The sequence below is a fragment of the Canis lupus genome, chromosome 29 (assembly GCF_048164855.1).
Source record: "Canis lupus baileyi chromosome 29, mCanLup2.hap1, whole genome shotgun sequence".
Lineage (NCBI taxonomy): Eukaryota > Metazoa > Chordata > Mammalia > Carnivora > Canidae > Canis > Canis lupus.
The window spans coordinates 33,402,316-33,419,252 of NC_132866.1; the positions used below are offsets into that span (position 1 = coordinate 33,402,316).

General features: G+C 38.5%; 1 protein-coding gene across 5 annotated transcripts in view; it reads left to right on the forward strand.

Annotated features, from left to right (window-relative positions):
- The first annotated feature begins 5,046 nt into the window (after window positions 1–5,046).
- Window positions 5,047–16,937, forward strand: part of LOC140621116 (protein FRA10AC1) — a 38,096-nt gene continuing 26,205 nt past the window's right edge. Inside the window, exons 1-8 of one of the 5 annotated variants that reach the window (XM_072806013.1) lie at window positions 5,047–5,065; window positions 6,074–6,143; window positions 7,770–7,846; window positions 9,454–9,549; window positions 9,681–9,726; window positions 13,032–13,108; window positions 14,174–14,257; window positions 14,977–15,061. In XM_072806013.1, the coding sequence (XP_072662114.1) occupies window positions 7,770–7,846; window positions 9,454–9,549; window positions 9,681–9,726; window positions 13,032–13,108; window positions 14,174–14,257; window positions 14,977–15,061 (465 nt within the window). In that variant the 5' untranslated portion in view covers window positions 5,047–5,065; window positions 6,074–6,143. Of the gene's footprint in view, window positions 5,066–5,791; window positions 5,880–5,942; window positions 6,027–6,073; window positions 6,185–6,518; window positions 6,690–7,769; window positions 7,847–9,453; window positions 9,550–9,680; window positions 9,727–13,031; window positions 13,109–14,173; window positions 14,258–14,976; window positions 15,062–16,937 lie in introns of those variants that run through there. The other 4 variants (XM_072806012.1, XM_072806014.1, XM_072806016.1 and 1 more) reach the window with 4 other exon arrangements.

Consider the following 16,937-nt stretch of genomic DNA (forward strand, 5'->3'; position numbering starts at 1 on the left):
TGTATGTGTTTAAGTATTTCTATTTCCTACCGCCAATGATCACTTTCAGTACCAAAACAACTAGTCAAAGAGTTTTTACTTGCAGAGATTATGTTAATTAAAGGAGCATTTAGGAAAATTGCTTACTATTTACATGTAATTGCCTGACCACATAATAACACTAACATGTATCCTTAACCAGGCAGCAGCCCTACTTCACTGGACATTTCACTTGACTATACCAGCATGCTCTTTACATGGTCAACTTGTGTTCATATGCTGTAAAATCATGTGATTTGGTCAACTCCTACTTGGTTCTTGCTTACAAAGCAAGAAAAAAAGAGGTAGAGGCTGTTGGTAGTTACTGGTGAAATGTGAGAGGCCTGGAAGGACATACTTCCCTATCCTTTGGATGCAAAGTCAGTGCAGTTTGTAGCATGGAGTTAAATCTGTGGCATTTGGAACATAAACAAAGTCCTCCTTCACATAAGCATTTCCAGTCTTCCTATTCTCAGGACTAGAGGCCCCTCCCTGGCACTTTTACAGACGTTTGGTTTCATCTCCATCACTGCTCACAGCACTGTACTCTAATGACCTATTTCTGTGTCTGTGTCCCACTTAGAGTTTGGGCCTTGTTGGGGGAATTATGTATTTTCCATGATTATAGGCCTAGGCCTGGGCAGCCCTTGAGGCAGGATCCAGAGATACAACATCCATCCACCTTCATTAGTGTAGTGAATCTCTCTACTTTGCGTATGCCTGAGTGAGGCATGAAATCTTTAGACACACAGATATATGACAAAAAATAAGTGCATCAGTTTTCCAGTGACATTTAGTGTTCCTGGTGTCTGCTTCTCATTTCGTCTGATCTGGTGTCTCCTTATCTCTTAATCACAAAGCTCCTTATCCACGACTGCCTCAGGGAGGGGTTTTTTAGACATCCTGTCTCTGTTCTTGCCTCCTGGGAGCAGGCCTAAAGATGACTATCAGTTCACTTGGTACTTGGTATATTGCTGTCCATCCAACCCACAGTGTTCATGCTCTGGCAGTTTCCTTTGGGCATTTACACATTGACCACCTTGCAAAAGATACCTATTGGGCTGTGTCTCTATTCACGGACTGAGCTCTACCACAGAGGTTGTAGAGCTGCCATCTGCCAGATCCTGACTTGTTCAGGAGGTATAGCCTGACCCTGCCAAGGATTCTAGGCCTGAGTACTTTCAGTTCTTTGGGTACTCACTAAGCGCTTACAGAGATCCCCCACTACCTCCCACCTGCCCCCAACTCAGTGCCTAGGAAATTTGTCTTTGACTATGTAGCATTTATATGGCATGATTCCCCAGGAAATCTCACCTATTCCCCAACCTGTTCTGTCATGCCTGACACTGCTTTAATCACTAACACTTCCATTTACCCAACAGAGTCAAAGTTTTTAAAAACCTCTAGGAATAGTTACATTTATTAAAATGTAAACTTTTTACTGAAGTATAACATTCATACATAAAAGTACACCAACCAGGGGCACCTGGGGGGCTCAGTCAATTAAACATCTGAGTCCTGATTTCAGATGCTTAGGTCATGATCTCAGGTTTCTGAGATCGAGCCCCTCGTCAGGCTCCATGGAGAGTCTACTTGAGATTCTCTCTCTCTCTCTCTCTCCCTCACCCTCTGCCCCTCCCCTGCTCTCTCTCTCTCTCTAAAATAAATAAATAAATCATTAAAAAAAAAAGTATATAAGCCGTAGGTGTTAGTGAACCACTCATGTAATGAATGTAAGGATCAAGAAACAGAATATTGTCATCTCCCCATAAGCCCTCCCCACTACTGTCTTGTGCCCCCTTCCGGTCACCTCATCTTCACCCACCAGGGAAACCATTATCCCAAATCATAACAGATTACTTTTGCTTTTGTTCATTATATAGATGGGATTGTATTATAGATATTCTTTTGCATATACATTGTTTCTTTTGCCCAGTATTATATTTGTGAGATTTATCTGTGCTGATGCATATAGTTGTGGTTTATTTTCTTTTATTGCTACATAGTCTTCCATAGTGTAAATAAGCTACAATTTATTTAACTCTTCTAATGCTGATGGACATTTGGGTTGCTTCCTGTGTTTTACTTATAAATAGTGCTGTTATTTATAACTAGTGTTTCCTAGTTCAGGTCTTTCAATAAACATATGTACACTTTTCTGTTGAAAATACACTGAGGAATGGAATATATGAGACACAGGATATATTCATTAGTAGTCAATCCGTCCTTTCCATTTAGCAATTCTGGTGGGTGTGTAATGGTGTATATGATGTTCTTAATTTCCATTTATCTGGTAACTAGTAGAGATGAGCACTTTGTTTTATATGCATTGGCCATTTGGATATCTTTTTTGGTGAATTGTTTGTTCAAGACTTGGGCTAAATTTTCTATTAGGTTTCTGCCTTTTACCTAATGATTTTTAAAGTTCTTCATATAATATGGTAATTTGTTAAATGTGCATACTGCAATATTTTTCCTACTTCATGAATTAACTTTTCATTGTTTAAAAAAGTCTTTTATTTTTATTTAAAAAAAGATTTTATTTATTTATTCATGAGCGACACAGAGAGAGGCAGAGACATAGACAGAGGGAGAAGCAGGCTCCCTTTGAGGGAGCCTGATGTGAGATTCGATCCCAGGTCCCCGGGATCATGACCTGAGCCAAAGGCAGATGCTCAACCACTGAGCCACCCAGAGGGCCCTAATTAAGTCTTTTAAATGAACAGAAGTCTTTATTTTTTTTTTATTTATTTTATTTTTTTATTTTTTTTTTCTTTCATGGTTAGCCCTTTGTATGTCCTGTCTAGGGAAATTTTTTTATACCCTAAGGAAGATATCATGAAATATCATGGAGATGTTTTCCTTTTTTTTTTTTTTTTTTTTTTTTTGAAACTGACTTTTGTGTATGGTGTAAAGTAGGAATCAGTATTTTTTTTCCCATATTTTTCGATTGACCCAAAACTATCTATTGAAAATTCCACACTTAAAACTATGCCATTAATCGTGGGATTACATATGTGTGGATCTGTTTCTGGGCTCTATTTAAGTAGCAGTTAATTGTTAATCTTATTCTCAGGAAAGAATGCTTGTTATTTGATTCTTTCCTCAAGTAGCATTCATTACATACTCATTATGAACTAGGCATCATGCTAAGCATTTTCACTGCATCATTTCATTTTAATGTCAATAACCCCTGTGAGATAGCTACTAGTATAATCTCCATTTTGTAGATGAAAAAATTAAGACTCAGAGAATTAAATAATTTGCCCAAGATCTCCCACCTAGTAAGTGAAGGAAAGTCTGGCTGACTTTGAAATGTGGCTCTTTACTGTTTCCCAGAGAAGCTTTTTGAACTTTTGCAATAAGAGTAGGTATGTTGACAGTGAAGGGTAATGCACAGGAGTGAGACCTACTTCCCTCACCCCCACCACACACTTATTATAGTATTTTGTTGCTTTATTTGAGCATGGCATGTGGCACTGGTGTACATTTAAATTTTCACATTCATTGAAATAGCACATTTTATAGATTAGGAACCATAGGTTCATGCCATTTACTAGGTACTTGGCATATGATAGAATATGTTGTTCTTTTTTTTTTTTTTTTTTTTTTTAAGATTTTATTTTTTAAGTAATCTCTGTACCCAACAGGGGGGCTGAAACTCACAACCCTAAAATCAAGAGTCACAGGCTTTATGACTGAGCCAGCCAGGTGCCTGCATAGAATATATTGCTGCTATTATACTATATATTCTTTCTTTATTATTTGTCAACCTTTGAGGGTAAGGAGTGGCTTTTACATATTTGTAACCCTGATAACTAGCACAGTGCTCTGAGCAGAGCAAGCACTTAATACATATTTGTGTTTTTATAGTTGTTGATTGCTAACTTGAGATTTTCCGTTCAGGTAGGTTTTCTATCCTGCACAAATTGTTTTTAGTTCAGATCATGTGATCTATCCTATTTTCTCTCTTTCAATAACTGTTGCCTCAAAGGGAAAAATGCAAATATTTGGCTGAATGGTCTGGCAGCAACAGATCTAAAATTCTTAAAATGTTTGAACCAGGGTCTACTTTCCACACAATCAATGAGTTAAAAAGAGAGGGAGAAATTGACAGAGACACACAGACAGAGAGGAAACTGAGTCTTGTTGAGAGACAAGCACTCATAGTTCTAGACCTTCACCAGGCTAGTCTGTGGCTTTAAGTTCTGTGCTTTAATTTCTCACCTGCAAAATGGGGCTGATAACAGAAACATACCAAGTATGGTAGAAAAATGCTATTAAATGTCAAATACTAGTAGAAAGTAAACTGAATACAAGGTACAGATGTGCTTGGTTTTAGTAGTAATAAAAGAACTAAATGTAGATTTTAGATACTTAAAAACGAACTGCTTGACAAAGTAATTCAGTGTTGTATAATATTAAATTTAAAGTACTTTATATTTTTTGAGTAAATGTTTTTATCAAAGCATAATCTGGGATGCCTGGGTGGTCAGTCTGTTTAGCATTGCATTGGACTGGATTTCAACTCAAGTCATGATGTCAGGGTCCTGAGACCCAACTCTGCATCTGGCTCCGCACAGTGTGTGAACCCCGCTTAAGACACTCTGTCTCTTCCTCCTCTTCCCCCCTCCCCTCCTCTCTCAAAAAAAGTATAATCTGATTGTATTTTGAAATAATCGAATTTACAATAACTTAACTGACAGATCTTTAAGATCACATTCACTGCATTGAGTAAAGCGGGATTTATCTATAATTTCTGTCAGGAATAGAAGGGGGCCGTGAATATCATTATCTTCTGTTTAATGCAAAAGATGTAAAATGGTATCTATGTTAGTGCCAAAGTCTTCCCTAAGACAGGCCCGCTGTAAAAGTCAGTGGCTTGCCAGTTCAACTCAGCAAATACTTAATTAGCGCTTCTGATTTCCAGGGAACTGCTGCTGCTCCTGGGGAGGCAGCAAGGGTGAACAGCATTAGCTGCAGGCAGACGGGCAGGAGCCCAGGAACTAGTCTGCAAAGCAGAACGGAGCATCATAGCATGGAAAAGGTAAAGCACAGGGAGAACCCGGTGGGGCTCAAATAATGTAAAATTTGCTATGTGTTTTTTTTTTTTTTCTTTGTCTTCTTTTTTAAAAAGAACTATTTTGGATCCCCTTTCACGTGTGCCAGGTGGTTGCCTGCAGAGAATCCGAGACCCTGGGCCATCTCCCCTATTCCCTGTTCTTCCTTTCCTCCGATATTCCATGAGCTCCTCTGCCACCAGCACAGCATTTGGAATGGTATCTATTGTGTGGGCGGTGAAATGATGGAAAGTTATTTTTGTTCTAATTATGAGAACTGTTTTATGTAAGGGGGAGGAGAGGCAGATCGGAGACAGACGCTCCGCGAGGATGCTCCGAGGAGGCGTTACTAAGGTTACTAGAAAGAGGACGGCAGGTGATATGCAGGCAGGGCTTTTTCTGAAACCAAACATTTTCAAACGCAGGGCGTGGGCGTCGTGTGAGCAGTGCCACACGACATTAGATGATGGGCTCCCGAAGGGAAGGAGGCCCAGGAGAAAATCCAGGGCTTCGACTTGAGAAAGCAGGAAGCCTCTGCCTCCGCTCCGGGCCCCGTTCTCCGCCGCCTCCGTTTCCCGGGGCTGTTCTGGCTGTAGCACAAGGTCGCCGCGCCCCAAGACGGAGTCCTGTGAATGTGACACGCGGCCGAGTCGGGCCGGAAGCGGCGCCCAGTCGGGACCCGTAGAAAGAGGCGGGGAGCCGGCGGCGGCGGCGGCTGTCGCGGCGGCGGGGCGGTGCGGCCGGGGCGGTGCGGTGCGGCCGGCGCGGACCGGACGGGCGCTGCAGCGGCGCGCTCAGGCCGTGGGTCGTCGCTGTGGCCGCCGGGAAAAGGGGGAAGGACTCCGCGCGCGTCCTTGGCAGAGCGGGGAGGGGGGACGGGGCGTGCGATAAGGGCCTTGAGCGTATTTGGGGTCGGGGAGAAGGCCCTCCAAACTGGTTCCTCGCATGGTACTAGTTGATTATCTTTGTTTGTCTGTTTGTTATTCTTTTGGTAGGTTCTAGAAACACCCGGCGTCTCCCTTCTCGCATTTCTCTCGGCCCCTGTCAGTTGATTCGTGGCCTGAAGTGAGTGAGAGCTTCTTCGTGCAACCTCTCATTCGAGATGGGTATGGGATGCAGACGCCAGAGAAAAAAGAAATGGGCGAGGGGGAGCAAGGGTAGGAGGTGGTGGGAACAAGATGACGTTGATAATGGTCAGCAGGTACAGGATCGTTACATGTCAGACTGTCCTCTAAAACTCTTTGGAGGCTGTAACTCCTTTAACGTGGAGCCCTCTGAGGGCGGCAGTCTGACCACTAGCCTCACCGAGGCCCGGAGAGGTTAAGGAACGTGCACCACGGAAGACGAGTGGGAGGCTCAGAGCAGGGTTCCCCTGTGGTAGGCTGATGGCAAGATAAAATCTCTAAGCCCCACACAGCGGCCGGCCTCCTCAAGATGCCAAGAAAGTGAGGACCTCAGCGGTGAGGGGCTGGCTTGAACAGACGTGATACGACAGCCGGAGCAAGGGGTGTGAGACGGGAGCCTCCTTTACAGACGTGCCTTTACCTCCAACCCGGGCTAGGACCTCCCTCTCTAGAATTCTGTGGGCCAGGAAGGAGAGGTGTGCCCCAGGTACCAGAGTTTGAGAAAGATCACAGACTTCGTTTACTCGAGGTGGCCACGACTAGAACGTACCTTGTCCTATTAGGTCCAGGGCCAGAAAGCTTAGGGGGTGCTTTCCTCTTTTTCCTGCTGCACTTGTAATAGTAAATATTAAAGTTTAGACATTCTGATGGTATCATTTGACCAGGACTAGTTCCTTGTGGCCGTATGAATTGAGTATGATATCAAAAGTCCAATCATCTACTGATTTCCCATTAATGTGTGTCCCAAATTCAATATAATGCTGAAACCAGAGGTTTCCAACACAACTGAGTGACAATTGAAATCTTTCAGTATTTCTAAGAATTTAAGTTAAAGAAATGAGTTGGAACAAGATAAAATTAACTAGGCCAAAAGGCAAGACTGTTTACCTCAAAGAAACTCGGTTTAAAGGAAAAAGGAAACCTCAACATGTGTGGAAATAAACATAGGAAAGCTTCAATGCATCGATGGTGTACTGGTCACAGATACAGTAAGTCTAGTGGAGTATAATCATGTTAGCATATTCCAGAGAGGCAATCTGGAGTCGTTGGAATCATGAGTTTAAGAATCAAGTAGGTCAGTTTAGCCACTTATCTGCTATAGAATTGATTTACTTAACTTTGTCCTTGATTCCTTCATCTGTAAACTGGAGATAATAGTTCCTAACTTACAGAATTAGCATCATTTGTTAAGGACCTACCATAATGTCTGGAGCATAGTTGATGATAATAAATACACAGCAACTGTTAGTCCTCTTGAGTCAAAAGTGAAGCATCACAACCCTGTGTGCAGTCACACAGCAGCTTCTAGAGCTTGTTCTCAATGAGGTCAAAGAGTAGCCTCCTGGTAATTAAGGTGGAAAATGTTGAGTCATTTTCTGAAGGGTAAATCTGTTATTTCAAAGTGAATGAAAGTTTTAGGTGGCTGGATAGCCCACGAACAGTGATATATCCACCACGATCCATTAAAATTATTACGGCTTTTAAAGATAACTTATTTTTGAATTATTCTGTTTCCTGAACTATGGCAACTTAAGTTCTAAGTAACTGACTTTATACTCCTTTACAGATGCATGGACATGGAGGCTATGATTCTGATTTTAGTGATGATGAACAAGTTGGAGAATCTAACAAAAGGAAAAAAAGGTAAGTAATTTTTTTTTTTTTATCTGTGTTTCAAATCCTTTCTAGATTGCGGTGAGGTATAAATAAGTATTTGAAAATTTTTGGATTGTGTTTGCATGGGAAGACAGTGTTGCTCTACTGAATGAATTTTTGTTTATTAAACTATAATGGATTGACTTGAGAATTTGAGAACAGTTATGTGAAAAATAAGAAAGTAATGTTTAACTTACTTAAAGGGATTTATGGAAAGGGAAGTGGGGGGAAAGGAAATCAATTAAAACTCTTAGATTTCTCTGTTGCATCTCTTTTTCATCCAGCTTTTAAGGACTTTATTTGCAAACGTCATAGCTAAGAAGGGAGCTTGGTTGGTGGTCCCTTTGCAAGTACGTGACTTCAAAATGAGGTTAATGTGGAGGGTGAGATTGTGATACAGTGCAGTTTTATGGTTTTGGGAATGAACAGACTAAATGCTCAAAGGAGGGAGCTCATGGAAGTTTTTATTGAATTGGAAGGGACAAGAACTGTCAGCAAAAAAAACCTGGGCCTTATAAGAAGTGTGCATCTTGGTGATGTTGCTGTGTTAAGGGGCATTGTTTTCAGCTTGTAGTGCTTGGAAACTAGATTTTATCTGTTAACTTAGGAGTGGTTGACTGATTCATATTAACCAAACTTATAAAAATTGCTTTATTTCAGACTGAGAGCCATATCTTAGGCATACTAAATGGGACTGAACATTTTGTTAGATACTCAGACTTCATGGATAACCAAAAGAATAGAAATAATCATAATAAATTACATTGTATGGTTTTCTACATTTTCAGGATTTTTCATTCAGAAATACTACATTGTAAGAATAGAATTTGAGTAAATCTAGTTGAATAGTTTCTACTCTAGGGTTATATCTATCTTCTTAACTAGGGATGATCATCTGTAGTGTATATCACTTATAATCTAGCTCTTTTTTTGTATTATCAACCAAAAGCTTCAATATCTCTACTTTACAAACAGGAGAATTATGACACAAAGAGATCAAGTAACTTAACCTTGTTTAAGATTAAGATAGTGAATGACAGAGCCCAAGTTTGGATCCTGAAATCTGGGTGGCCTGACCCCAGAACCCATTCATTAGTTTCATCTTCTCAATTTATATTTATTTATTTATTTATTTATTTATTTATTTATTCATTCATTCATTCATTCATTCATTCATTTCATTCATTCATGAGACAGAGAGAGAGAGAGAGAGAGAGAGAGAGAGAGGCAGAGGCACAGGCAGAGGGAGAAGCAGGCTCCATGCGGGGAGCCGAGCGTGGGACTTGATCCCGGGTCTCCAGGATCACACCGTGGGCCGAAGGCGGCACTAAACCACTGAGCCCCCTGGGCTACCCTCTCTATTTTTTATGTATTAAATAAAGTTAAGAAATTAAGTTATTGGAGCAAGACTAACATGTCTCATTAAAGATCAGTGAGTCTTTTTTAAGACTTGAATTTTTAAAAATGTTCCAATTTTTAAAGTATAAAGAAACAGCAAATGCCTTTTGAGAAAATAATTTATAATAATTTTTCTTTTAATAATTTTTGATAATTTTTCTTTTATAATTTAATTAACTTTTCTTCATCACAAACAGGACAATTGAAGATGATTTACTGCTCAAAAAGCCATTTCAGAAAGAAAAACATGGAAAGGTGGCCCATAAACAAGTTGCAGCAGAATTGCTGGATAGGTATGTACTTCAGTGTAAATTACTTTTTTTTTTTTTGGCTTAAGATGTTTTTATAAACTCAAGGACTTGGAGATTTAATTATATTAATTAGAATATGGACATTTGAATTTGTTTAAAATTTGTCTTAACAGGGAAGAAGCAAGAAATAGAAGGTTTCATCTCATAGCTATGGATGCTGTATCCTTTTTGTATTTCTAGATTTTTATAACCAATAGAATATTTTAAATTTTTATTTATTTTTTTAAATTTTTTTATGATAGTCACACAGAGAGAGAGAGAGAGAGGCAGAGACACAGGCAGAGGGAGAAGCAGGCTCCATGCACCGGGAGCCCGACGTGGGATTCGATCCCAGGTCTCCAGGATCGCGCCCTGGGCCAAAGGCAGGCGCTAAACCGCTGTGTCACCCAGGGATCCCTAGAATATTTTAAAATCTACTTTTTTATTTCATAAAATCTTGTGAAGTCAGGTAGACCTAAATTATGTTTTTTTTTTCTAAATTATGTTTTTAAAGGTGTTTATTGATGTGCAGTCTTGTCATTTATACTTTTGAGTACAATTCTGTTTTATTAATACATAAGAAAGATTTAAAGACAAAAATAATAAAACATGGGACGCCTGGGTGGCTCAGTGGTTTAGCCTCTGCCTGCGGCTCAGGGCAAGATCTCCAGGTCCTGGGATCGAGTCCTGCATTGGGCTCCCTACAGGGAGCCTGTGTGCCTGCCTGTGTCTCTGCCTCTCTCTCTCTCTCTGTCTTTCATGAATAAATAAATCTTTAAAATAATAATAATAAAACATATTACTAATGATCTATAAATAGGTTTACAAAGTCCATGAACCTGCAGTTATTTTTCCAACCTGTATTTGCCACGCTCTCAACATTTCTCATTTTAGTACTGCTTTTATCTTTAGTCTCATTTTAACTCTTACTCTTTTACTATCTGGTTCTTGGCTTTTTAAGGTCTTCGTAAAACTTGTACCTAAAAGTAGATAGATGGGTGTGTGGACTGTCCTCAGACCTCTTGTGGCTTCATCTCTCAGGCATGACTTAGGACTATCTTTAAGCTGTATCTTGCTTCCGCTATTATAGCCATGTCTCACTTCAGCTTTTTGGTAAGACTGTGGCTCATTATTCTGACTGCTACCACTGGCCATCCATATTACAGTTGGGAATGTTGGAGAATGAAAGAGAAGCCAACCAAGACCTATAGTGTTTCTTGGTATTTATTATTACAGTCAGGATTAAGAGAAGGAGATGATGGCAATTAGATACATCATCTACCTATTGCCATCTGTTTCCTTTGTTATCATTCCTAATCTTTTTCTTTAACTTATAGAAATTATCTTACCACCGATTTATTCCTCTTCTAACCCAATGGCTTGGCTTTCCCATGGATCTCATCTGCCACTTGTTCCTTTAGTATTTCAGCATCTGTTATGCCTTCTATGACCCCACTCATTTGAGGGTGTTGGGGGATCTAGTTATAGCCTGGTGAGTGTGAAAGTGTAGGTCCCCTTTTCTGGCATGGGGAGAGGTTGGGCCAGGTATTTCTAGGATTTCTGGCTAGAGTAGAGTAGATATTGTCTAAGTTTCCTCATGTTAGGCTACCCTCTCTCTTGATTATTCAATTAGAGAGAGCTTTGTTGGGACTCTTCTTGTCTATGCTTGTTGGGATTTTTAGGTTGCTAGCTTCTTTATTTCTGTTTGAGTTTATGAGTCAAAAAGAAAACCTGAGTAACTTACTACCATGTCATACCATAGGTCTTGAGCTCTCTAGCTGTTATGCCTTCGACTCCTCACCTTTCAGAGTCTTATATTTGTTTAAGATATAATTTCCAAGGTTTTTAGTTGTTCTTGGTGGGAAGAATAGGGAGAAGTACATTTTTGTCTACACCATCTTCCTGGAACCAAGGACCCATTCAGCACCTATTTTTGTAAATAAAGTCTTATTGCCACATACCTGTGCTTATTCATCGAGGTGTTATCTGTTCCCACTTTCATGCTAAAATGACAGAGCCAAGCTGTTGTGACAGGTACCATATTGCCTGCGTATGTACCATTAACAGAATTTGCTAACCCTAGTTTTAAAAGATTGAGGTGACTTGCCGTGATTGTATGACCAGTTAGAGACAGGCCAAGAGCAAATCTCTGGATATCTGGCTTTCTCTTTTTTCTTTTCTGAAAGGTTAGCTGCTTTGTTGCCAGTTTTGGAAGTGTTATATTCTGATTCAATATTCTATTAGAACATATTGTGATGAATTAAGTCATTATTTACCTTTGACATAATAGGGTGTAATCAGACAGCATTATGGATGAGATCAGTTCTGTAATTTGCATGCTCTGCTCTGGAGAGAATACCATTGAGCTTTTTAAACAAGTAAAATGCTCGTATATCTTGTTATATTGCATTAAAAATAAACATGACTGGGATGCCTGGGTGGCTCAGTAGTTGGGCGCCTGCCTTCGGCTCAGGTTGTGATCCCGGAATCTAGGATTAAGTCCCGGATTGGACTCCCTGCAAGGAGCCTGCTTCTCCCTCTGTCTGTGTCTCTGCCTCTCTCTCAGTCTGTGTCTCTCATGAATAAATAAATAAATCTTTAAAAAACAATTAAACATGACTGAATTCCTTAAATATTGAAAGTATAAAAAAGAACATCTGATTTGTTATATTTACATATTTTTGAAAGCCTAATATTAGGATTTAATATATAAAATTTGTATCTTCTATTTTAGAGGCTTTTTCATTACTGGAATAATTAAATTATATCTTGTAGTAATAAAATGCAATTTGTACTCCTTACCTTTAATTTGAAAAAATATTCAAAGCAATATAAATGATATTCAGTAGAAAATGAAAGCCCTTCTGCTCTACATTGTTGACTCCTTCTAACAGTTTAATATTTAACCTTTTAGATATATTTTTTAAAAGATTTATTTATTTATTTCAAAGAGAGAGAATGCCCACCTGCATGTGAGTGGGGGGAGGGGCAGAGAGAGGGAGACAAGCAGACTCCCCACTGGGTGTGGAGCCCCATGTGGGGCTCAATCCCAGGACCCTGAGATCATGACCTGAGCTGAAATCAAGAGCTGGACGCTCAACTGACTGAGTGAGCCACCCCTGTGTCCCCTTGTAGATATTTTTTAAAAACCATAAGCATGTACAGTATCTATTTGCATATTTATTTATTTACTTATAATTATTTTTATTTATTTGACAGCACAAGCAGAGGGAGTGGCAGGCAGGGGGAGAAGGAAAAGCAAGCTCCCTGCTAAGCTGGGAGCCTGACATGAGGCTTGATCCCAGGACCTGGGATCATGACCTGAGGGGACAGTAGATGCTTAACTGACTGAGCTCCCCAGGTGCCCCTGTATTTGCATATTTAAAAAACTAAGTAGACTCATGCTGTTTTTCTCTCCTTACTCATATATCATAGGCACAGAACAACTCCTGAGCAAGTCAAATCCTTAATTTTTTGCATTTCAGTATCAAAGGCATACAAAGTTTGTAAATGACTATATTTTATACTATGGTGGCAAAAAAGAAGACTTCAGGCGATTGGGGTAAGTGTCATGAAGCTTACATAGAATGTGAGAAAGGTGTAGATGTCTTTAAAGATCCACAGCTACTGTGTCTTCTGATTCTGTCATTCTTTTCTGCTTTCCATTTATAGTACCCTAAAGTGAAGAGGCTATCCACAACTTCTTGCTAAGTACCTCATCATGAATCCCATTTCTCTGGCAACAGGCCACAGGTAGCCTGTTGAGCCAGATCTGCGCCTGGCAATAATAGGATATGTGAGGGATACTCATGTGCCTGATTATGCAGTAAATTTTTTTTTTTTTTTTTTTTCTGGGCAAGGATCTTTGAACTAATTAACTTCTTAGACTCAATGTTTGGGCTTGCTTTTTTAAAAGATAGGGCAAACAGGAAAAAAAAAAACAATTCCTATATTTGAGGCTCTTCTATCAAAGACTCTTGGTTGTGTGGGTTTTTTTCTCTGACTTAATAATTTTCTGAGTTAGGTAGAGCCTTAAAAAACTTTACATGATCTCATCTACCCCAAATTTATCTCCCCTCTCAATTTAGCCTATATTCCCCAACACTCCCTTGTTATACCCCCAGACTGTTAGGATCTTAAAATACACCCCCTCTCCCCCCGCATTCTCTAATTCTCTTCTGCCCTTACTCAGTCTTTCTAGAAAGCTGTAGTGAAATGAGATATGGAAAACTCTTCATATAGTTTTTCAATGTGATCTCAGTGGGATGGGGTTACTGACTTTTTTTCAATTCTAAACTTATTTTCATAAGTTTTCCTTATCCATTTAGTGTTTATTCAGGTTTCTCATCCTGGCTTTGGTCGTTTAGGACCATCTGTATAATTGAAGCCAGTACAAGAGGTGAATGGATGCCTTATCCACTTGCTTCTGTTAACAGCACTCATAAGTGTCATTTGAAAATATGAAAATTGTTTTTATAAATATATGTACATACGTATATATTCACACAGAAAACTATATCTTCATGTATTTTCTCCCAAGTGTTAAAAAATCTCACAGAATTGTTTAACCTCCTAAATTTGACTAAATTTTGTGGTTATGTGTAATTAAAATAGTTTTATTTTCCAGGGAAAATGACAAGACAGATATGGATGTTATACGAGAAAATCATAGATTCCTGTGGAATGAGGAGGATGAAATGGACATGAATTGGTAATTTTTTCCACCTGAGACATAACGCATAAAATACTTTAGTCCTGTCTCTCCTGTTCTCTCTGTGTTTTCTTACCCTGCCACCTGTCCAAGGCATTTAGCCTGTGCATGGAGGATAAGGAGGACATAAAAACATGCCTCAGAGTATTGAGTCTGGTTTGGTTCTTTCAGTAATTTTTAGCAGTTTTAACTAACTTCTCATTGCTTCACTTTGTCTTGAAAAGAAAATTTATTACATTTTTACTGTATTGTTTATTGTCCTGTAATACACCTTTTACAAAATTTTAAAAAATATTTTGAGAAAAAGTAATACCTGAAAGTGGTTTTATTTATTTATTTATTTATTTATTTATTTATTTATTTATTATTTTTTTAAATAAATTTATTTTTTATTGGTGTTCAATTTACCAACATACAGAATAACACCCAGTGCTCATCCCGTCAGGCTGAAAGTAGTTTTAAAAGTGCAAACATTACAAAAGATAAAAAGCAAGGAGTAAGTCTCCTCTCCTCTGACTGTCAATCTTCTAGTTTCCTTCCTTAAGAGAGCCACTATTAATAGTTAACATCCAACTAGTCCATGCACATGTAAGTAATAGGCCTCTTTTAAAACATTAATATTTATATGATATACGTTATTTACTTGGCATTGCTTCCAAGTGGCAAACTGTGGTTGAATTTCTAAATGTAAAAGATTTATCTATTTTTTATGGCTCTAGGGAGAAGAGACTTGCAAAGAAATACTATGATAAATTATTCAAGGAATATTGCATAGCAGATCTCAGTAGATACAAAGAAAATAAGGTATGCCTTCCAAATATTTATAGAAGGTTCTTATTTAAGTATAGTATTACTTTTAATTATACTATCATGCCCCACGTTATTCTTTTAAAGCTGCTAATTCAAGTGTAGGTTGTCTTGTATCTATGAAATATCATCTGGATGGTTTAACCTCTGCAGCTATGAAATTTACAAAGGGCCTTTTAGTCAAGGGTACTTTGTGAGCTGAGGCATGAATAGTCTAAAATTAAACACAAGTGGCTACTGGATCCTGTTTCATCCTGACTCTGACCTAGAGCCTTTACTGATTATAATGAATGATTTGACACTGCAGGATGATGTCTTGTATCATGGATGGTGTTCGAAATTGATATGTTTTTTTTTTCAAATAAATTACCATCTATAAAGAGGCAGGTGCACATCTTCTTTTATATCAACGTCTGTTTTAGTATAATTAACTCTTATCAGTGCTATTTAGTAATGGCAGATTTCCGTTCTTGCTTTACATCTTACTTTAGTTGATACTAAAGTGATTTTTATTTCTATCTCAAATTTCACATTTGCAGCTGGAGAAGGTGACCTGAAACAGATGATGTCAGTTTGAAATGGGGGGAGAGAATGTTGCATAAATCTGTATATTTTAGATGGTGTACATTTGTATTAAGACAGTCTATTTAAAAAATTGTCTTAGATTTATTTAAGTATTTCTTTTTCATTTAATTAGTTAAATCTCAGAAGCATGATTGGTTTAATATTTTTTTCAATAGTGCCTTTACTATGTGGGTTGCTTCACAGTATTTTTATAGATAAGAGTGTCCAGTTTTGCAACCCTGTTTACAAACCCATGTATGTCATGTAACCCAAAGACTTTCTCAGTTTCTTAGGAACTAGCTCTCCTCTCTGTACTAGTTATTGATCATATCAAATCTAAAAGGCACCACGGTAATTGGAGTTACTTGAAGTTACTACAGTGCAAGTTGAGTATAAAATACAAATCTTTCTAGGATTGCATGATAAAGCAGATTTTTCAACACTGGCTCATTTGTTGATTGCTCTTCAGGATTAATTAAGGATGGGCAGGGCACTGTGAATTAAAGCATGACTACCTTTCAAAAAAACCCTATAATCGGGCAGCCCTGGTGGTGCAGCGGTTTAGCGCTGCCTGCAGCCTGGGGTGTGATCCTGGAGACCCGGGATCGAGTCCCACATCAGGCTTCCTGCATGGAGCCTGCTTCTCCCTCTGCCTGTGTCTCTGCCTCTCTCTCGCTCTCTCTGAATGAATAAATAAATAAATCTTAAACAAACAAACAAACAAAAAAACCCTATAATCTAGTCAAGGGGGAAAAGTGTACATAAAACAATAAATATTTGTATTCTCCATTTAAAATATGTAATATATTATTGGAAATCATACTTTAAAGAGGATAATCTGGAAAAAATTATATTTTCCCCTTTTAAAAATTTTATTTAAATTCAATTAATTCACATAATTTACTATTAGTTTCAGAGGTAGAGGTCAGTGATTCATCAGTCTTACATATGTTCCTATTAGAACATGATGAATAGTTAGATATGAGGGTAAATCCAAGTAAGAAATAAGAAATAGGAAATGTGGAGTGAGGTAAATGCTTTCTTTTTTTTAAAGACTATTTTTTAGAGAGTTTTAAGTTCACAACAAAATTGAGGGGAGGGTACAGGGATTTCTGATGTGCCCTTACTCCATACGTATGAGGGGGGTCTTTTCTAGAAAATATTACTGTTTTTTGGGCATACAATGTTTGAGGTATTGGAGAGAGTTAAGAGTAGTATCTTTGATTTCCTTGCTAGGATGCATTTTGTCATAGTTTCATTTCTACAAAGACAGTGTTTTATTCATTTTTAATTAATCATCTAGTTTAGC